Genomic DNA, 18,892 nt, shown 5'->3' with positions numbered 1-18,892 from the left:
TGCTTAAGGAAAATTAGATAAATGAGCCATCAAGACAGTCGGACTAGCTTTTAATGGGATGGTGCAGGCTGGAACAAGTCCCTTCTGCATCCCGGCCCTGGGGGAATCGCTTCTTCCTTGCACCTTTCCACCCGTGACTTGGCGACAGTGTTGCTGGAGCCAAATTCCTCCTGGCCTTGTGCTGGTTAATGGTGCTGCTTTGGGCTCTGGTTTCCCCAGCTGTTTGCAAAAGGGAAATTTCCCCATAATTTTTTTTTGCAAAAGGGATTTTACCGCGTCTGCAGCTTGGGTACTCGGGAACCAGGCGGAGGAGGGCTGTCCGGATTACCCCTGTTGACACCAGGCAAAGGGCTGCTTTCTCATCTCGGCCCTTAGCAAGAGGGAATTAAGACCATTACAAGGCTATCAAATAGGATCAGAGTCCCTCTCCCTTTCTCTGAGCAGCCCAGACCTGCTAATCCTTTTTCATGCAGCTGGACCAGCACCCACCGTGCAGTGGGGAAGAGCTCAGCCGAGATGGACAAGGGGCCGTCTACCCCATTCCCCCCCCCCCTCCCCGCAGCCACTGTTGGGCTGAGCAGTGCGTTATCAGCCCGGGTGCGATCCCAGTGCCGAAGGAAGGGCAAGGAACAGGCACCGAGTCAGGCTGTGATGGGGTGAACGTGAGGTCTCCTCCTCAAGCGCGATGGGGACGGGCTGCAGGGTTTGTTCAAGCGCTCGGCTTCTTCCCCTTGCTGCAATAACACGTACGGGGGCTTTGCCGCTCGCCCGCCTGCCCAAAGGCAGCTGGGACCCCTGCCCTGCTCGAGGGGCTTCGGGGCCGCAAAGTGTAAAGCAGCAGCTTCTGGAGCGGTGAACAGGCTCTGGGTTACTTATTTATTTCTAAAACAGCCAACAGCCGAGGCTGCTGGGCCTGAGGATTTCACACAAAGCAGAGGGATGACCCCCCCAAGGAGCTCTGACCCAGCTGGCCAGAGCAGCAACCCTACAAAAATACACTCACCCTCCGCCGGTGGAGGCGAACGCTAGGCAGAGCAAACCCCAAAGTCTGTGCTGGCAAGCCAAGCTGCCGCTCCAACCCGGCTGTAGGGTCTCTCCCACGCAAAGGCGATCCCCACCGAGTCCTCTGCCCAGCACGTACCACCCGGGGCTGGCAGGAGCCGCTGCCCTCCAGGAAAACACAGCGGCAGAGTGTCCCCGTGTCGGGTCAGAGCAGGCAGCAGCAAACCCAGCTGCGGGGCTTTGGTTCCTCCATCACCGTGCAGGACCAGGGAGGGGAAGAGGGGCTGGAGGGATGCAGCCCGGAGCGGCAGCGGGGCGAGAGCAGGCACGGTGGTGATGGGCGGCAGGAGCAGGCGATGCCCACGCTGGCCCGGATGCATAAAACCCGTCGTGCCGAGAGCTGGCGGCAGACGCGTCCCCACGCGCGTGTCCAGGTGTGCCGCCAGCGCGTGCAAAGTGGGGGGGAAAAACCAGCCAAGGCAGGAGCGAGGGGACCAGCAGCCGAGCACCGGCTGCGCCCCGAGGCATGTCCCGGCTCCCTCCAGTCAGGAGGCTGCCAGGTACTGGTGGAAGTAGAGGCCGAAGAGGCTGGTGACGACCTGGCAGGCGGCCACCCACCAGGTGAGGAAGGCGAAGAGTCCGCGGAAGAAGAGGGGGGTGAAGATGCCACCCAAAACGCCCGTGATCTGCTCCACTGCGGCACGCACGTCCTCCCTGTCCTCGCCGCCGGGATGCGGCGATGCTGCGGTTGCTGCCAGGGGGAGGGGAGGGGGCTCCGGGTACAGCCCCCACGAGTGGTGCCCTGCGTGACAAAGAGGGGACAGGTCTGCGGGGGGGTCGGTCCCCACGCTGCAGACCCATCCCCGTGCTAGACGTGCTGGCGGCCGAGTCCCTGCACGCTCGCTGCACGCGTTACACGTTCGTGCCAACCGCAAACCACGTCTTGAGAGCCTGGGGACGCTTTGGATGCTGACGGCTCGATGACGACTTGCGGGTCTCATCCTGCCCCTCCTGAGCCCCCCGCGTTCCCCCTGCCGCCTCCTTACCCAGCGTCTTGAGGAGCAGCGTGCAGTGGAGGGTGAGGATGATGGGTCCCAGGTACTGCAGGCTGACCACGGAGACGTAGCAGTAAATCCTCGTGATCTGTGGGCAGCAGGGATCAGCGGGAGGCCGGCGGTCGTACCCGGACCCCCGCTCCCATCCCAGCTCCCACGTCCAGACCTTGCGCTGGATCTCCAGGACAGCGATGCGCCCGGCTTCCCTCCTCATCTGCTCTACCCAGCGCTCGGCCAGGCCCAGGTACGCCTGGAGGTGACGGCGGGTGACGGCCAGGCGCAAGAGGCAGAGGCCGACAATGGTCCAGAGGCGCGCGGTGTTGTAGGCAGAGTCCGACATGCTGGGGCAAGAGGAGGGGGCTGTCAGGGAGATCTCAGGGTCCAGAAACCCCCCCCGTCTGTACTGGTGTTGGAGGAGGTGGACTGGTGCACGCGCGCCTCAGTTTCCCCTTGGAGCAAGGATGCCGGGACACAGTCAGACACTTACATCTGCACCGTCTGCTTGCCCATGGGCGCGTGGAGCAGGAATTCCCGCGAGATGGGCTTGATCCACATCACCACCACGAGGACAGGCGCCAGGAAACTCACGTGGAGCAGGACCCTGCAGCGGAGCCGTCACGAGACCCCCATACAGCCTGGTATCCCCCGTCCCTCCATCCCTCAGCGGGCAGGGACCGGTCCTCACCCACACCCCCAACACCCTTCTCCCACCATCAAACCTCCTCGCTGCCCTGCAGAGCAAGGGGGGGGGGTGGTCCCAGCCCCCAAAATGCCAGCACCAACCCCCTCGCCTCCTTCCCCACCCGCAGATTTCACCCAACTGGGTCAGGGGCTTGTCGGCCGCCATCCGGAGAGCATCGAGGTGCGTCTGGGCCAGGCGCAGCCCCGGGAAGGTCAGGCAGGCACCCAGGAAGGAGCACAGGGCCACCAGCCCCAGCTTGAAGGCCAGCTTGGCGAGGGGCAACCTGCGGAAAAAGAAGGTAGCGCGGGGGGGGGACGGGTCAGCCCCGTCCCCGGTGAGCCCCTGAGGCTTCCCCACCCCAAACCTCCACAAAGCCTCCCGAAAACCCCATTTTCCTCCCTGCCCGGTCATCAACTCACGTCCACTCCCAGCCCCGCTGCTTCAGGATGCTCTCCAGGTTGCTGCTGACACCGGCCAGCCCTGCGGGGAGCGACCCCCCCCGTAAGCGGGGTGCCCGCAGCCCCCAAGGACCACCTGCCCGCCCGCCTCCCCCCGTCCCCCCTCACCCACCGGGCTCGAGGCCGAACTCCAGGTAGTCCTCACGGATGACCAGGGCCACCATGGCGAGGAGGAGGAAGAAGAAGGCAAAGGTGAGGCAGACAGAGCGCTCACCCCCCTCCTCCGAGTGGAAGTAATGGCGCATCACCATGAAGAAGACCTTGCTGCGGGTGAGGGGTGGCCGTCAAGGAAACCGGGGGCTTCGGGACCCCCCCCCAATGCCAGTGGGACCCCCCTGCTCATTAGCATGTTGTAAAGCATCTGCATCGTTAGGCCGCTGCCACCTTCTCTGCAGGGAAAGCTCTCATTAGGCACCTTTACAGCTCATCAGTGAGTGGTTTATAAATCCAGAAATTTAAGTTTTCCACCTCAACTGGCTTTTAATGGGGAAAAAACAAGGACGACGGGTTCCCTCTCCTGCCCACTGGCAGCCTGAACCCGGCGGTTGGCAGCAATCGCGCCCCAAAAGTCGGCAGAAGGATACACGGAGAAGATGACCGTCAGCAGGCACCAGAGCACCCCGATGTTCGTCTCCTTCTGGGGGTCCGCCAGGCAGTAGTAGCCCTCGGTGAAGAGGTACACGGCAGTGGAGTAGACGGCAAAATCCACGAACCACTGGTACTCCAGGAAATAGCGCAGCACTGGTGTGACAGCGGGACGTGTCACCGTGCTGTGGGGACCTACTGGGGGTCCCGGGCACGGGCAAGGGTCCCGGGTCCAGGGCAATGCCGGGTCCTGCGTGCAGAGGGAGCTGGGGGTGCACGGGGGGGTTACCGAGAGCATCCACAGCGGTGATGGGGCTGGTGTCCAGGCGGAGGTCGATGTCCCGGGGCACAGAGAGGGGCTTGTCATCCGTCACGCCGTTCATCCTCCTGCAAGGCAAACCTGGGCTCGAGGCGGCAGGCAAAGAGCCGGCTTGTCCCTTGCGTCCCACGGTGCCGAAAGCCCCTCGCGTGGCGGCACGTCCCCAGCTTGGGGCTCCTCATCACCGGCACCGGCCCGGAGCCCAGCGGAGTCCCGCAGCATACCGGGATGACTTCCATTATCACCAACACAAAATATTTATCGTTTTAAGTCCCTCCTGCCTGCCGAAGCCACGGGCACGAGCTGAGCTGACCTGTCCCGCTTGGCCTTGGGACGCTGCTTGCCTGCCAGGGCGCAGAGCTCCTCATCCGAGGGATGCTTGTAGCGGTGCAGGCTGGAAGGGAGCAGTCGGGTATCAGTGGTGCCGGGTGTCCCCGAGTCCCCCCCCCCGCTCCGGGGACGAGCAGGGAGGGACGGACCACGTACCTGCCATTGCAGAGCAGCCAGCGAGCGAAGGAGCAATGCGGGGCCATCTTCTGCATGACGCTGGCTGCCAGGAGGCTCACCACCACCTGCACCCCCATCACCGCCTGCACCGGGGACAACCTCAGGGAGTGACCCCGGCACTTGAGCCCCCCAAAGCCGAGGTGGGGGGACCTGGAGAGCCCCCCCCCCCCCCCCCCCCGCCTCCACCAGCCTGCAACACCGAGGCTGTCTGCTTCTCCCAGCCCCTGTCCCTGCCATGGGACAGCCCGGGCATGCACCCCACGGGCGTGCACCCCCCCGGGACACGCCGGGCATGCACCCCCCGGGCAGGCACCCTCCGGACACGCACACCCCCGGGACACCCCCGGCGTGCCCACTTGGACATGCACCCTCCTGGGCACGCCCCCCCCCGGGCGTGCAACCCCCGGGACAGCCCCGTGCATGCACACCCCCCCCCCCCCCCGCCCCAGGCATGCACCCTCCCAAAAAAGCCTGGAGATGCACCCCCCCGGGCAGACACCCCCGGGGCCAGGCCCCCCCCCGCCCCGAGCAGACACCCCCGATCCGCGCTCACCATGCCGGGGTCAATGCAAAGGCGGCCGCAGGAAGCTTACCCGCCGCCGCCGCCGCCGCCCCACGCAGGCCAATCCGCCGTCGCCCTCCCTTTGATTGGCAGCTCCTCGGCCAATGGAAAGGCGGTACCGGGCGGAGGCGGGGCCCTCCGCGGCGCCTAGTTCCGCTGGCGCTGCCTCCTGGGAGCTGTGGTCCCCGCGCTGTCCTGAGGTCGCGGGTTCGAGTCCCGGCTGCGCTGCGCGGGGCGGCGGCACAGACCCAGCAGCGGCCGCGTGGATATATAGATAATAAATCATATATATGGACATGGCTGCACCTCCTATGTGTAGATGTGCGTGCATGTGGGTGTGCGGTTGCACCTGAAGGGCCCCTTCGGGCTGAGGTTCTGCAATACCTATCCCTGCATACAGCCCCCGGGCGTTGAATTTTGGGGGCAAAGGAGGGCACAGGGGTTTGGGTGGCTCAATCCCTGTGGCATCCCTGTCATCCTCCGTCCTGGCTGAGCTGGCATCTTCCCCTCCCCGGTGCCCTCCCTGGAGGACACGTTCCAAGCATCTCGCCCGCCTCGTCCTTATGCCCACGTCTTCCTTGCGAAAGAAATGGGGTCCACTCCTGCATTTATCCCCTCGTTGCTGCCCAGCTGCATCTCCCTGCGAGCACCGGAGGAGCCGATGGTGGACGAGGCCAGGGCAGAGCCCGTTGGGTGCAGCTCGTCCCGGCTGACGGTGGGTAAGGGGCTTCAGGGCCCACCACAGTGCCAGCACCTGCGTCACGGCGGGGGTCCGCAGGCATTTCATCTGAGCTCGGGGTTACTTCGGACCGTGACAGCCCTGCCCTGCAAGGAGCACTCAACGGGGTGGGGGGCTCTGTGGGTGCTAGTGGGTGCTCCTGGTCCAGGCAGGGTGCTGGTGGCCCCGAGGGGTTGCCATGGATATCGATCTCCCAGGCAACGGGATGCGCTTCCCGCTAGATGTCGCTTCCGCCCGTGCCCCGAGCATCCCCCGTGGGTTGGGGTACCCGAGCTTGGGGGGTACCACGTCCCCCCGCCTTCCCCCGGCACCCCCCAGAGCAGCCCGGGCATGCAGCCCCCAGTGTGCCCCCGTGCCAGCTTTGGCCAGGAGCCGAGCAGCCCCTCCGCTGACGGCGGGGGGAGAACTCGGGGGCTGTGATTCCAAAAAATCCCACAGCCGGCCCCAAGTGGCCTGATCCTGGCTGCCAGGTGCCCCCGGCTGCGAGCCAAGCCAGGGTCCGGGGAGCAGCCTGCTCCATCACCTTTGCTGGCTGGGCAGAGCCTGTGTCCTGGTCCCCCCGCCCAGAACCCCCAGACCCCCCCAGCTCTTGCACCGGGGCGCAGCACTGGCCACAGGGTCTGCCCAAACTGGTGGCCGCGCCTCTCTGGAACGAATGCAGGGCCCCAGGATCCTCGCAGCCCCCACGGCGTCGGCTTTCAGCTCCGCCGAGACACAAAAAAAGGAGGGAAAGGTGGAAGATGGATGCTCAGAGCACCCCCAGCCCGGCCGCCCTCCCCCAGGACACAAAAGCCCCTTTGAGGTCTGATTTTACACCGCTCCTGCCGAGATGCCCAAATTAGCATCAGCAAAGGGAGCTGCCGCGACGGGGCCGTTGTCGGTGCTGCTGTAAAGTCACTGAATTAACGGGGGACCCCGGCCCTGCGCCCGGCGAGGGGGTGCCAGACCCAGCACGGTCCCCGTACGCACCGGAGAGATATTTTCTTGAAGGACTGGGGCTTGGCAGCCACACGGCACCCACTGAACCGGAGCCCAGCCTGGGACAACTGGGCTCCCACTGGTCCCGTAGCTGGGGGACCCCATGAGCACCGCAGCCAGGGACGGACTCAACTTTCCACCTCTGGGCGATGCTGGGGGCAGCTGGCATGCCCGGAGCTGGTCTGTGCCCATTTCTCCCCCCCCCAGAAGTTTCCCATTTTGCACAAAGGCGGCGGCGGGCGGTGGCGGGCATTGTCCGGGCTGCATCGCATTACCCAGGGCTCCCGGAGAAATCACTTGTATTTCACGCTCCATTGAGCAGCTGCCTGTATATATTTTCTGTGTTGCACTTTTAGCATGACAAAAGGAGAGGGCCTGTGAACTCCTTGCTCTTCAGACCTCTCCGACACGTCCCCTGAGCGGAGCCCCCCTCGGTTAGCATAACAAACTGCCACGCTCCCTCCGACGTGCTCCGGCTCCCTCCCGGCCCTTTCCCCAGGGTAATTTAATGTATAGCTCAATATTTGGGCGTCTGGGTCGCTGGCGGTGGCGAGCGAGCGCGTGCTGGGGGGGTTCGGAGGCAGGGATTTCGGCGAGGACGTCCTTCTGATACATCCGCAGGGGAGCCAGCCCGGCCCCACGTCACCCACGCTGTGTTTAACCGGTCACCAGAAACACTGGTGGGATCTCGCAGCCCTCCGTGGGGAGGGGACCACGGCGGCAGCGCCGGCTGGACCTGGCACTGGCTCCACGGCTCCGGCACCCCGATACCGAGTGAGCAACCGGAGTCGCCAACTTCTGCGGCGACGCTGTGCATCATCCCCTGTCTGCTCCTGGAGCTGCAGGTCTCCAGGCTCTATTTTTGCCTTGAAATTTGACTTAAAGACAGAAAAACGGCGGCTGTGGGGCTGGAGGGAGTCTCAGGACCAGCTGCACCAGCTGGGGCTGGAGCAACCAGTCAGTGCACTGGGAGCTGGTGGTGTTGGCTGGGTGTTTGTCCCTCCCGGGTCCCAGTTTGCACGACCTGTCCCACCCGTCCCCCATCAGGGCCACCCCCGGGGAGCCCCGTGGACCAGCAAAGCGGGACCGGACCCGGTTCCCAGGTCTGGGGTGGAAAAGAGAAGAGGGAGTGAGGGTGAGGGGAGATGTGCCCGTCCCCACACCAGCCAAGCCCAAAGCCGGGCTGCTCCTGCCTCCCCCCAGCCCAAAAGGGACAGGACATCGTCCCCTCTGGGGCTGGGACCCCCTCGGGGCACCCCTCGCCTCCCACCCTGGGAAAGGAGAGGGCTGGAAAGATAAAAATTTAACCCGCTGGGAAGGAAACACACCCGAGACACGGGGTCTTGCAAGGATTTGGGGGGTCCTGCAAGAAAAAGGGACAAAATTCTGCTCAAACACCAGCGGCGCGAGGGATACCAGGCTGCAACACGGCTGGGGGCTTTGAACACCTTTAATGCGTGTGATTTTTTTTTTTCCCTTTCGCCTCATTTTGCTGCAGACCTCATCCTCCCGGTGCCTCGGGCTTGGTGGCAGCGGCTGTGTCCTTCCAGCTTCCTGGGGTGTCATCTCGCGGTCCGTGCAACCCGTCTGGCACCGAGGTATGGGGGGCACCCCCGGGTGGGACCCCCTGGGCATGTCTGGCTTCAGCCTTGGGGCTGCTTATATGGGAAAAGAGGGAGGAAGCCCTTACCCTGGGGATGGGAAGGGCATCTGCACGGATCCTGCCCACGCTTCCATCCCAGCCTTGGTTTTCTCCAGCCTTTCTTGGGCACCTGGACCCCACGGCATCCACTCATGTCACCTGTTAATGGGAGAACATGGTGTGAGCCCAGGCCCAGCCCAGTGACAACCGGGGTTGAGTTCCCACAGGACGGCCAGGAGGTGACAGTGTCACCACAATGCCAACTCCCTGCCCAAATAATTTCTGCCATCCCTACAACAGCAGTCCCCATCCCACCGTGCGCTTGGGGACATTTCTATTAGGGTTTGGCTCCAGCCTCCTGCAGTGGGGATAGGCAGGAGTTTGGGGCCAGCATGTATTTAAGTGGTTGGTGACAGCCTGGGACATCTTGAAAGAGGGCAGGTGACAGCAGGAGCATGAAAAACCACATCGCTGCCGGTGTCTAATGGGGAGAAGAGCTCCCGCCCGGGCAGGGGAGGGAGTTGTGTCCTGCAAAACTCCTGTAAGTCCTTTAAGGCGATGCTCCTAAAGCAGTGAGACGTCTGGGGTGACCTGGGCACCGCTGTGGCGTTTGTGGGGTCCCCACCTCCTGCCCCATTCCCGTGGGCTGCTCCAAAAAATCCTTACCGAGAGCCGTGCTTTGTGCCGGGTCGCTTGCAAAGAGGCTGACCCTCACGCTGTCCCCCGGGCATGCGGTGGCACCTCTTCACTCATGTCCTTGTTGCTGTCGGTCGCTTGTGGGGGGTCCCGATGTCCCGATTGTGGGGTGCAGTCAGCAAAGCCCCCGGTGCGCTGCCAGGCAGCTGCCTGCAAATGAACATACATGGCGTTAGCTGCTGCCTGCACCGGGGCTGCCATGCCACGTCGCGGTGCACGCACCCCTCCCCTAATTCCAGTCTCCTCCTGCATTTTCCCCTCCTCCCCATGGCTGCATTCCCCCCCCCCCCCCCCAAGCCTTTCCCTTACGCAGCTTTGCAGGGCCTGAGCCCGAATTTGCTCATTAATTGGCCAGTCGGGGCATCTTTGTGTTCTCCCTTCACGTTCAGCCTTCGGCGTTGCTTTATGGGGTGCTAAAGCTGCGCTGACAAGTGCTGCATGGCATAAATCCCCGAGAAGTGCCTGTTCTTGCCGGCTCACCCAGCCCTGATCCCCCACGAGCGCTCTGCCGGCTTTGGGGTTCAGGTCCATCTCCCTCCGTGGTCTGCGTGGGGTGGGGAATCGGTGCAGGCACCCTCCTTTCCCGGAGCACCCCCCCCCTTGATCCCGAACACACTGACGCCCTCAGGGATGGATGCACACGGGGCCGTGCATCCCCCACCCGTGCGCATGGATGCCCACGCAGGGCTGGCGAAGGCGTGAGCGCGTTTGCACGTGCTGAGATCGCCTGATGCTTCAGCGTGAATATTCCTCTTCGAAAAGCTCCTCCTCGATGCTTTTATGCTTGGGTTTTGCCAGAGCCCGGCTGGGCTCTCCCTCCGGGGTACCGCAAAGATGCCGGGGCGCGGGGCGGATGCTCGCTGTCGGGGAGGTCCCCTGCAAGGTCAAGCTCCCTGCAAACCCAACCTTTCCCATCACAATCCCACTTCAAACCCTCTTCCCGGATCTCCCTCACCCCTTGCCTGCGCTGACAATACCCCATCTGTGCCCCATCTCAAAGGAGCCTTGTCCGGGGGATGCAGATGCCTCGGATCCCCTTTTCCGGGGCCGGCTGCGTTGCTGCCGTACGGGATCGGGGCCACCCACGGGGGTTGCCCACGCTTCCCAGGAGCTTGGGGTTCACTGCGGTGCTTGCTCTGCCTCCCTGAGGCCAAGGGGGTCCCCGTCTGCCCCCCCACCTCCCCTATCTCGTGGGGTGAGACCACTCGAGCCGAAAATCTGCACAAGCGCCTGGCGTAAGGACGGCCGGGGCTGGGACGAGGATCTCGGCAGCTCAATTAGTGCGATGGGAACGGGAAGGGCTCGATGCTGCTGCAGCACATAGTGTGAATTTAATTAATAAACCAAGGTGTGTTTTGGGCAGGAAAACCAGTATTTCTTATTTATTGACATGCTCAGCTAATTTCTCTTTTCCCTAATGAATTGACCAAGGCCCACAGCTTATGGGGCAAAAAGCAACCTGTTTGGATGTCCACCCCGACTTTCGCCGAGGTGCAGCGAGAGCCGCCGGCATCTTCTCCCCGCTCCAACATGGGGGCAAGACACGAGTGACCCCCTGGGAGCCCTGGGGCAATTTGTGGGCCCAAACCTGGGTTTGTGGCATGGCTCGGCACCGCTGGGGCAACTGCCTGGGGGGGGAATAACCCCCATGAGATGTGGCTGTAATGGGGGAATTGGGGTGCCCGGGGGGTCCGCACTCCCTCCTCCCCCGGCTGCCCTGCCCTCGCCAGGCTGGGAACAGCTTGAGTGTCCAGGCAGGGAATTCATTTAAATAAATTTCCATAGGGATTAATTTCGCCCCTTCTCCAGCAGCGTGGCGGAGGTGAGCATATGTGTATGTACATGAGAAAAGCTGAGCCTGTTTTGGGGGAGACGAGGAGGATGGGGGGCACCCTCCTCTCCCCACAGCCTCATCCACCTTCGCTGCCCTTCATCCCTTCGTTCCCAGCTTTGGGAATGTTTTGAGCCCCTCCTTGCTGGTGCACAAGCCCAGCCCGGTGGGTGCTCAGTGCCAGAGATGCTGGTCCCAAGCAGGGGAGATCATCGAGTGCAAATAATCCAGTGACCCAGAATTTCAAAACTTTCCAAACAGAGCTACAGCGAGCTAAGAGTGGGTGTCGGGTGGCTTGAAATACCATCAGGGAGAGAGATTTGGGCTGTGCAAGCTGGTGGGAAGAAAATCCAGGAGATTTGCCATGATCGAAAGCCCACGGATACCCCCCCCCGCTACCAGGAGCCTTGTCCTGGCCGTGTCCCAGTGCAGGGTTTGCCCCACGGACACCTGACCTGGGTCCTTCTGCACCAAAAATCTGCATTTTGCTTTTCGGCGCTCCCCAAGCAGCACGCCGCTGGCACCCCGGGGACAAAACCGCGTCGGGACTGGGATGAGGAGGGAGGCGGCGGGGGTTTCTGCATCCACAACGATGGGCTCCGGGATGGGGGAGCACAGGCACGGGGCAGAGAGGGTGCACAGGGATGCCACCAGCAATTCTGCTGCCGAACGCTCCCACGCCGCTGACTAATCCAGCCCACGGGTCCCCCCCGAGCTCTGCTCACCCGCAGTCCTGGCAGCCTCCCCCACGGCAAACAAGGATATTAAGGGCTGGGAAAAATACTCCTGGAGCTGCCGCACAGTCCGGATGCTTGGAAATCCCAGGAGTTGATAAAGCCATGATTTTTTTCAGCTTTTCCAGCCCTCCCCAGGACCCCAGCACGGGGGACACCCTTTCAGCCAGGAGAAACGATAATCCCCCTCCCCGTTCAACGAGTGCAAGAGCATCTAAATGACAGATGCAGGTTTTTTTCCATTCTGCTTAGGATTTGGGATTCAAAGCGTGAGACGGATTCAAATAACTGGGGTAAATAAATCAGGGCTAGTGAACACTTGGAAACAAGCAGAGCGATAGCTATTTTTGGCTGTCAAATTTGGGAGGTTTTAAGGCTCCTTCAGGGCATGAACCGCTGCAAGAATTCGTTACCACTGCAGCAAAATAAAAGCGCGGTGAGGAAGGAGAGTTTCCTTTCTCCTCCCGGGGAGATGGAGATGAGCAAACCCAGCAATACCAGGTCTGCCGGGGTTCTCGCACCCACAGAAATGCTGATTTTGGTCTCTGGGGTGGAAAATGGGGACCTTGGGTGATTCTGGGAGGGAATGTCCCTGTGGAGGGTCTGTCCCAGGAACCTGCCATTGCTCCCAAGTGGAGTTTTTTCCATTGAGGATAGAGATAGCAGAATTAAACCCATTTCTTCGAAAATGCCAAGTGGAGCACGGAGCGTCGGTGGGATTTTTGAAAACTAAAAAATACCCTTTTCATTTGGATTTTTTGCAGGAATCCCAATTTTTAAGTGACTCCCAATGCCCCTTTGGGAAAGCGAGGCTGCCCAAAGGGCAGCTCTCACCGTGCGGTGCCAGCGGGCTCTAAAGCACCTGACTCCCGTTCGGTTTGGTGCCGCAGCACCCGCTGGCACCCAGCACTGCCCCAGTGTCCTGCGCCTCGTTTGCTTGAGTTCGTTAAGGCTTGGAGGTGCAGGGAAGCAAGGAAAGCCCTCAGCCCTGCTGGCGGCTGGGCTCATGAGCGTAATTTTGGAAGCCTGGGCTGCTCCACAGCTGGGCACGGCTCTGCCTTTAAACCCCAGGAGCTCCAGAGCTGGGCTTACAGGGGATGGAGACTGGCTTTTTTGGGGTGCACAGTGTGCCCCAAGCCCCCTTTTTTTGCACGAAGAGGCTCTGCATGCTGCACACCTCCTCTTCCCAGGTAAACGGCCCTTGCTTTGTGTCCCCAGCCTGGCTCGGAGCCCAGAACAGGCACCTATGGTCTATCCCAGGGTGGACAGCCCCCATGGGTGCTGGGGACCTGGCCCCATGGGGCAGCACCCAAATAAAATGAGCTGAATTATAGTTTAAGGCAAAGCTCAGCATCAGCATGGAGGTTCTCTGCTCTTTGCCATGGAAACAAGCGTTGCTAAGGGATTGCTTAATAAGGAGTAAAATATTTTAAAAATCTAAGTTTATGTGGCAGCAGGATTGAACCCCCAGTCCTGGGGAGTGGATGGGGCTGTCGGGGGCTGCCCTTGCAGCAGCTGCCACGCACAGCTGAAAGCTCCGGTTCTCCGTCCATATGGAGAAACCCTCGGCATAGGGAGAACTGGGCACAGGGCAGGGGTGCTGGGCGGTTTGGGGTGGCCATGGGCTCCCCGGCCACGCTGGCATGGTCCTGGGGTTGCTCCAGCACAGAGCTGGGGATGTCAAGCCTGCAAGCCTTTAAGCATATATGTTATTAAACAGATTCGCAAAAGGGTCCCCAAGGGATAAAGACACTGGCACTGCCCCCTCAGAGTGGGTGCGATGCTGGGCTCTTGCACGGTGCCTCAGTTTCCCCTCCTGCATGACCGACACGGCCGCTGCCGTCAGCACCCGCTTCTCCCGGCATCCTCCATGGGCACGCTGAGCCGGCGATACCCATTTAACTTTATTAATTTTATGGGCATGAGGAAAGGGGCTGGGTTGGGGGGGGGGGGGGGGGAATAATACAGGCAGGGGCCACCTCTGACCTTGACCCCCGTCCTGGCTCCCCGCAGCAGCTGGGCCGTCGCGCCTTTGCCGACAGCTCAATGGGCGCTTTGTCTGCGCCCGCCGGCCCCGCGCAGCCCCGTCGCCCCCAATAATATTTATGGAGTCGGCGGTCACCTTCTCCCCTGCTCCCTGCATCTCAATAACAGCCGAGCTGGTGAGATCCAGGGAATCTGGGAATTTATAGTCCGGAGAGTTGCTGCTCTTTAGCCCCGTGGGGTGTGGAGTGGGGGATCCTGCCCCTCGGATAGCGTGTGTGCATGAATAGCACACCCCGGCTTGGTTTCAGGTGCTGTTCACAGCCCTCGAGTTTTTTTGTTGTTTTTTTTCCTTAAAAAAAAGCCTGTTTAAAAGCAAACAGGTGGGGGAATTTTCTTGCTTTTTCCCAAGTCTTGCAAAGCCGCTCTGCTCCCAAACTAGCTTTGGGGGATGGAAAAGGTGGTGAAAATGCAGTGCTGATTTATTTGACTGTGTTTCTGTTCACTGTCCAATTCCTTCATCAATTAAAACAATCGAAAGCTCCTTTCCAAAGCTCCAGCAAAGAATATTTTAAGATCCCTTTGCCGCAGATGGGTGCAGCCCCAGTAACCCCCAGCATGGGGGGATTTGGGGTCTGCCCTGGGCCCAGCAAAGTCCCCGGGAAACTCCCTCAGCATCCCCGGCTCCATGATTTAATCAAAGGCATTTATTCTGGAAGGGATTGACCAGGGAAACCATAATATTTGGGGAAGAAAGAGGAGGATCGGTGGAGGCACATGGCACAACGATGACCCCAGTTTGCTGGGATTTGGAAAATCCTGATAAAGGGTGACTTCTTGATGGGTGATTCGGGGCAAGAAGGGACCAGGCGTGAATCCAAGTTCCTGCAGGGTTATTCCAAACTCTACCGAAAACAGGGCTGAAGCAGTGGATCTCTGCAGGTGGGAAATTGGGCTGATGTGGACTGGTTTGGTTGTTTCCAGATGCTCCAGCTGCACAGAAATTGGTCAATTGAGCCGGATGCTACCACCGCTGTTCCCACATGGATAAGAGTGAGAGCCTCTCGGCGTGGATCAGATGCTGAGTGATGGGGAATTGCCAAGGCTCACGTCCTTTCCTGCTTCTTGGGTGAAAAACCAGCCCGGCAAGGATCCAGCAAATCCCCCAAATGACTCGCCGGACACCCAGGAACTGACACGGACAGCTCTTCCAACAGCCGGGCCAGATCTTCGGGGACCCAAAATCTCCCCCACGATGTTGAGTTGCTCCCACGTGCCGTCCCCAAAGGCACTTGCTGCTCCATCCTGCAGAAACTGGATTTTGGGGCTGTTTCACTGAACTTCGGGCAATACCCCACGGTAAATGAACCAAACTGGTCCTTGCCCAGCTTTGCCATCATCTTCTGATAAATCCTCTAGTCTGGAGCAAACCAGCCCCTGGCTGATCCTGGTGCAGAGCGGAGCAATCCTCAAGCGCCGACGGGTGTTTCTGTGCTGGTTTGGCTCTTCTTTCTGTTAATTGAGCTGGGAGGTAACGGGCAGAGAGGTGCCAGGATGCTGAGTATGTCCACAAACCTCCCTGCGTGGAAAACCCTCCTTTTGAGCTGTTTAACCCCAGAGCTGCAGGTACTGCTGTGCTTCAAGCAGGGTTTTCCCTGGGGCTGGGGGGGGTGGCTCATCCTGACCCCCCCAAACGCCGTACAGGAGAGGGGAAGACGGGGGATGCTGGGGAAAGCAGAGCCGCGATTTCCCCGCACGCTGAGCTCCTTTATAGCCGATCCATCAGGGAAACCGCTACAACCCCCCTGTCCCCATTGCACCGGGGCCCCCCGGGGAAACACGAGCATCCCTCAGCACCACCCCCTGACCCAGCTTAAGCCGAGGCAGCTTCCAGCCTATTTAAAAGAGGAAACCAATTTATTTTCCCCCTCCTCCGCTGGATACGGGTCGGAAAGCTCCGTGGAGCATCCTGTCGACGCTCGAGGCCGAGCCGCGTCGGCGCAGCCCGGAGCCGCCGCTTCCCAAGACCACGGCGCGCGGGCCGGTCCTCGCCGCGCCGCAGAGCATCTCCCGTCGGCCTCGCGCGCACGCGGCTTCTTCCCGTTCCCCTTCCCCAGGGCTCGTCCAGGGAAATGCTGCGTGACACCGGCCCTCGAGCGCTGGCGGCTGGAGATGAATCTGGTGTGTCACCTCCTGCCACCACCCTCGTTCCCAGCCTGCGGAGCGGATGAGTGGGAGATAACACACCCCTGCAAAGAGCAGGGCGAGCAGAGGAGGACGGGAAAGGGAAAGTCCTGGGAGGCAAATATAAACTGATTTTAGTGAAGCTGGAGCAGCAAGAGCTCCTTTATGCGAAGGGTTTGGGTTGTTTTCCGCGCAGGGCAAGAGCAGCCGGGTGCTGACGGGGCCGGGGGAGGATGGTTTCTGGAGAGACCTTGGACACCGTGGGTTTAGTCCAGGTGGGAAACGGGGGGTTTTGCTGCAAGAAGAGGGTGCAGGAAGGTGGTGGGGGCCCAGGGAGAGCAGAGGGCAGCTCAGTGGGGGATGCCCGAGCAACGGCTGTCGCCAAACGACAAACCAGCTTGCAAAGGGACGGACCCACCGGGACAGGGGTCTTGCCCGCAGCCCCTCGCCGGCCTCATGCTCCCTTCCCAACGGCGGCTCGGGGAGGGCCGAGGCTGGCGCAGCCCTCCCGGGAGCGAGCTACCGGCGGGCGGGTGGGCGACGGAGGGTGGTTGTAACGAGCATCATTGCCGGCTTGCTGAGCTAGGCATAATTGTTGCAAAACCGCTGCGCACATGCTGAGCTTCATAATTATCAGGCTTGTCTGCCAGGCTCTCCCTTCCCCCAGCACAACGGCACACTTGATTATGATTATGGTGGCTAATTTTGTCTGGTGCATCTTAGGCATATGGGCCCCCACCTGCTCTGAATATGCAAACGCCGCTGATTTGCTCCTCGGCGGCTGCTCTGAGCCGGGGCCCGTGGGCAGGCGGGGAGGGGGAACCTGCCCGGCGCCGCGAACAAAGAAACCCCACGCGGCGGCACGGGCACAAAGAGCCGCCGGCACCCGAGCTGCCCGCGGCACGGCGCGGCGATGCCCGTGCCGGGCGAGGCCTCGGGGTTTGTTTTCCATGGGCAAGACGGAGCATCTGCGAGCAGCGAAAGCGCGTGGCGTGCGCGTATAGCGTGGCACGCGCACGTATTCCCCCTACACCATCAACGCCCTACGGACAACCCCCGCCACGCAACCCCCCCGGCGTTCGCCTGCTCCGGCCCATCTTTCCCCCATTGCCGTTGGATGCATCCGCATCCCGCAGCCTTGCGGAACCTTCCCTGCCCGCCGTAAGGTATTGTTTTGTGAAACCTACGAGCGGGGTTTTGCTCGCGTGTCGGTGAAGCTCATAAAAGCATCCGCGCGATGGTGAAGGGCAGCTGAGGTGGTCTCGCGTCTGCCTCGCCGGGACCGCTGTCAGGGGCGCTTTGCCATGCTAATGGATAATTAGATAGGCAGACAGACTGACAAGGATCCAGATGGATGGATAGATGCCACGAGGATCTGGTGACAGATAAATAGGCAGATGCTAATGGGCAGCGCAAACAACAGCTTAGGCTCCTGCTAATTCCCACTGTAATTTTTAAGCGCTCTCCATCCTCCCCCTGCTTCCCCCCCCACTCCCTCAATGCAGAGCTATCACCAGCACATCCATCACTTATATTTATATTAATTTTTTTTTTTGCACAAAAGTACCATAAATGGTTTGTAAGGGCTCTATGGAATAAGGAGTAGCAGTGAGCTGAGGTGGGCGTCGTGCGGGGGCTCAGGGAGGTGAAACCCCTGGGGTTACCCTGGGATCAGCCCAAGCCGGGCTCGGCTGTTGGGGCGTCTCCATCCCTCCTTCCCCAGCAGTGCCACCACCTCCCCAACGCTGATTTATTTTTTAATTAAAAAAAAAAAAAAAAAAAAAAAAAAGGTTTGTCTCTTTTCTTCCACTCCGAAGATGGGAAGAAAATTGTGAATGGAGGGGAGGTGGCCGAGGTGGATTAGAGCTGGAGAGCCGCGGCCGAGCGGGCGGCGGAGACAAAAGAAAGCATCTTCGCTTGTTTTCCCTTGCCGCGGGGAATCCACGTGGCGGTTGCGGGAAGGCGGGGAAAGCGGGAAGGGGAGATAAATCCTGCTGGAAGGCTTTCGGCGGCACCCGCACCGCGCGGGAGATTTATAGCCCTGTGCTTCGCAGCCACCTGCCTGCCATGGGTGCCGCTCACCTGCTCCGCCGGGCCGGGCTCGTTAGCCGGGAACCCTGGTTAATGAGATATGGGGATGCTCGTGTGATTGTAGACCTTTGGGTCTTTCCAGCTTGGCAGGGACCTCGCTGCCACCGTTGCCACCCCCTCCCGTCCCAGCCTCAGAGGGGCTGAGCCCTGGCGTGAGCCGGAGCCTCGAGCATCCTCCCGTGGGTACCAGCTCCGCAGCCGCCACGCTCTGCCTCCCGCTCGCGCTGCCTGGGGTCTTATCTGCCCATCTCCTGCTTTATCACCTCGCCCTGACTTGTCTCTCAGGCCATCAGCCCCTCTGTTACCTGCTCTTTCTTCCATTCTGCCCCTTTTCCCTGCCTTGTTTTTTAATATTTTTCCTATAGTTCTTTCTCTCACTGGTTTCTTTCCTCCCCTGCTTTATAGATTTCCCCCCTCTTCGTCACCCTCTCTCTTCTCCTGCTCCTTTTCCCTTTCTCCAGTGTATTTTCTCTCCCCTCTGCCATCCCAGGAGGAGTCGGCAGGACCGCGGCAGTGGGGACAAGCGCCCTGGGGATGGTGTCCCCATGAAGCTGGGTCCCTCGGCTGCCAACACAGGCGGGTCTCGTGGTCCTATTTCAGGCTGGGCTGCAAAATATGGCCCAGGAGATGCCACCGGCATCTCCTGCATCTTGGGAGAGAGCCAGAGCCTGGTCCGGGGTGAGGAGAGCCCAGGGACCGGTCCCCAAAGGCACCCAGAGCATCACTGCCAGAGCCGGGCGCGAGCACCCTGTGCCTGCCCCGTAGCAGGAGCCAGAGGAGAAAACCACCGTTTCTCCCTTATTTCACCCAAACTGAGGCCAAAGGGGAGGTTGGGGACGGCCCC

The 18,892-nt window shown here is 61.1% G+C and overlaps 1 protein-coding gene and 1 long non-coding RNA gene across 6 annotated transcripts; both read right to left on the bottom strand.

Annotated features, from left to right (window-relative positions):
- Positions 1-34: 34 nt before the first annotated feature.
- Positions 35-5,241, bottom strand: TMEM161A (transmembrane protein 161A). 4 transcript variants are annotated; one of them, XR_005933632.1, is made up of 12 exons: positions 5,162-5,241; positions 4,588-4,691; positions 4,415-4,495; positions 4,072-4,169; positions 3,782-3,938; positions 3,310-3,461; positions 3,159-3,219; positions 2,545-3,022; positions 2,224-2,398; positions 2,049-2,145; positions 1,004-1,804; positions 35-219 (listed from the first exon to the last, which is right to left on the bottom strand). XR_005933632.1 is itself a non-coding variant. In XM_030034081.2 (12 exons), exons 1-12 carry the CDS (start codon positions 5,162-5,164, stop codon positions 1,548-1,550), a joined length of 1,443 nt encoding a protein of 480 aa, XP_029889941.1. In that variant the 5' UTR covers positions 5,165-5,241; the 3' UTR covers positions 1,319-1,547. The 4 variants fall into 4 exon arrangements, 2 of the variants coding, with proteins under 2 accessions (XP_040983487.1, XP_029889941.1); XR_005933631.1 differs by lacking the exon at positions 35-219 and adding an exon at positions 227-370; XM_030034081.2 differs by lacking the exon at positions 35-219 and having other exon boundaries at positions 1,319-1,804; positions 2,545-2,658; positions 2,879-3,022.
- Positions 5,242-8,319: 3,078 nt separating this feature from the next.
- On the bottom strand, positions 8,320-17,412 carry LOC115349620. 2 transcript variants are annotated; one of them, XR_003926165.1, is made up of 3 exons: positions 11,782-17,412; positions 9,196-9,375; positions 8,320-8,688 (listed from the first exon to the last, which is right to left on the bottom strand). It is a non-coding gene; the product is annotated as an uncharacterized LOC115349620 (long non-coding RNA). The 2 variants fall into 2 exon arrangements; XR_003926164.1 differs by lacking the exon at positions 11,782-17,412 and adding an exon at positions 9,706-11,775.
- Between the last annotated feature and the right edge of the window lie 1,480 nt (positions 17,413-18,892).

Source organism: Aquila chrysaetos, chromosome 12 (genome assembly GCF_900496995.4).
Source record: "Aquila chrysaetos chrysaetos chromosome 12, bAquChr1.4, whole genome shotgun sequence".
Taxonomy (NCBI): Eukaryota; Metazoa; Chordata; class Aves; order Accipitriformes; family Accipitridae; genus Aquila; species Aquila chrysaetos.
The sequence above is the reverse complement of the archived record's forward strand: the minus strand, read 5'-3'. Positions and strand labels throughout refer to the sequence as shown.

Coding starts and splice junctions, on each gene's coding strand:
- TMEM161A (XM_041127553.1), bottom strand. Junction 3,023..3,158: donor CAGCGGGGCTGGGAGTGGAC/GTGAGTTGATGA, acceptor CTTTTTCCGCAG/GTTGCCCCTCGCCAAGCTGG. Junction 2,146..2,223: donor TCCTGGAGATCCAGCGCAAG/GTCTGGACGTGG, acceptor TGCTGCCCACAG/ATCACGAGGATTTACTGCTA.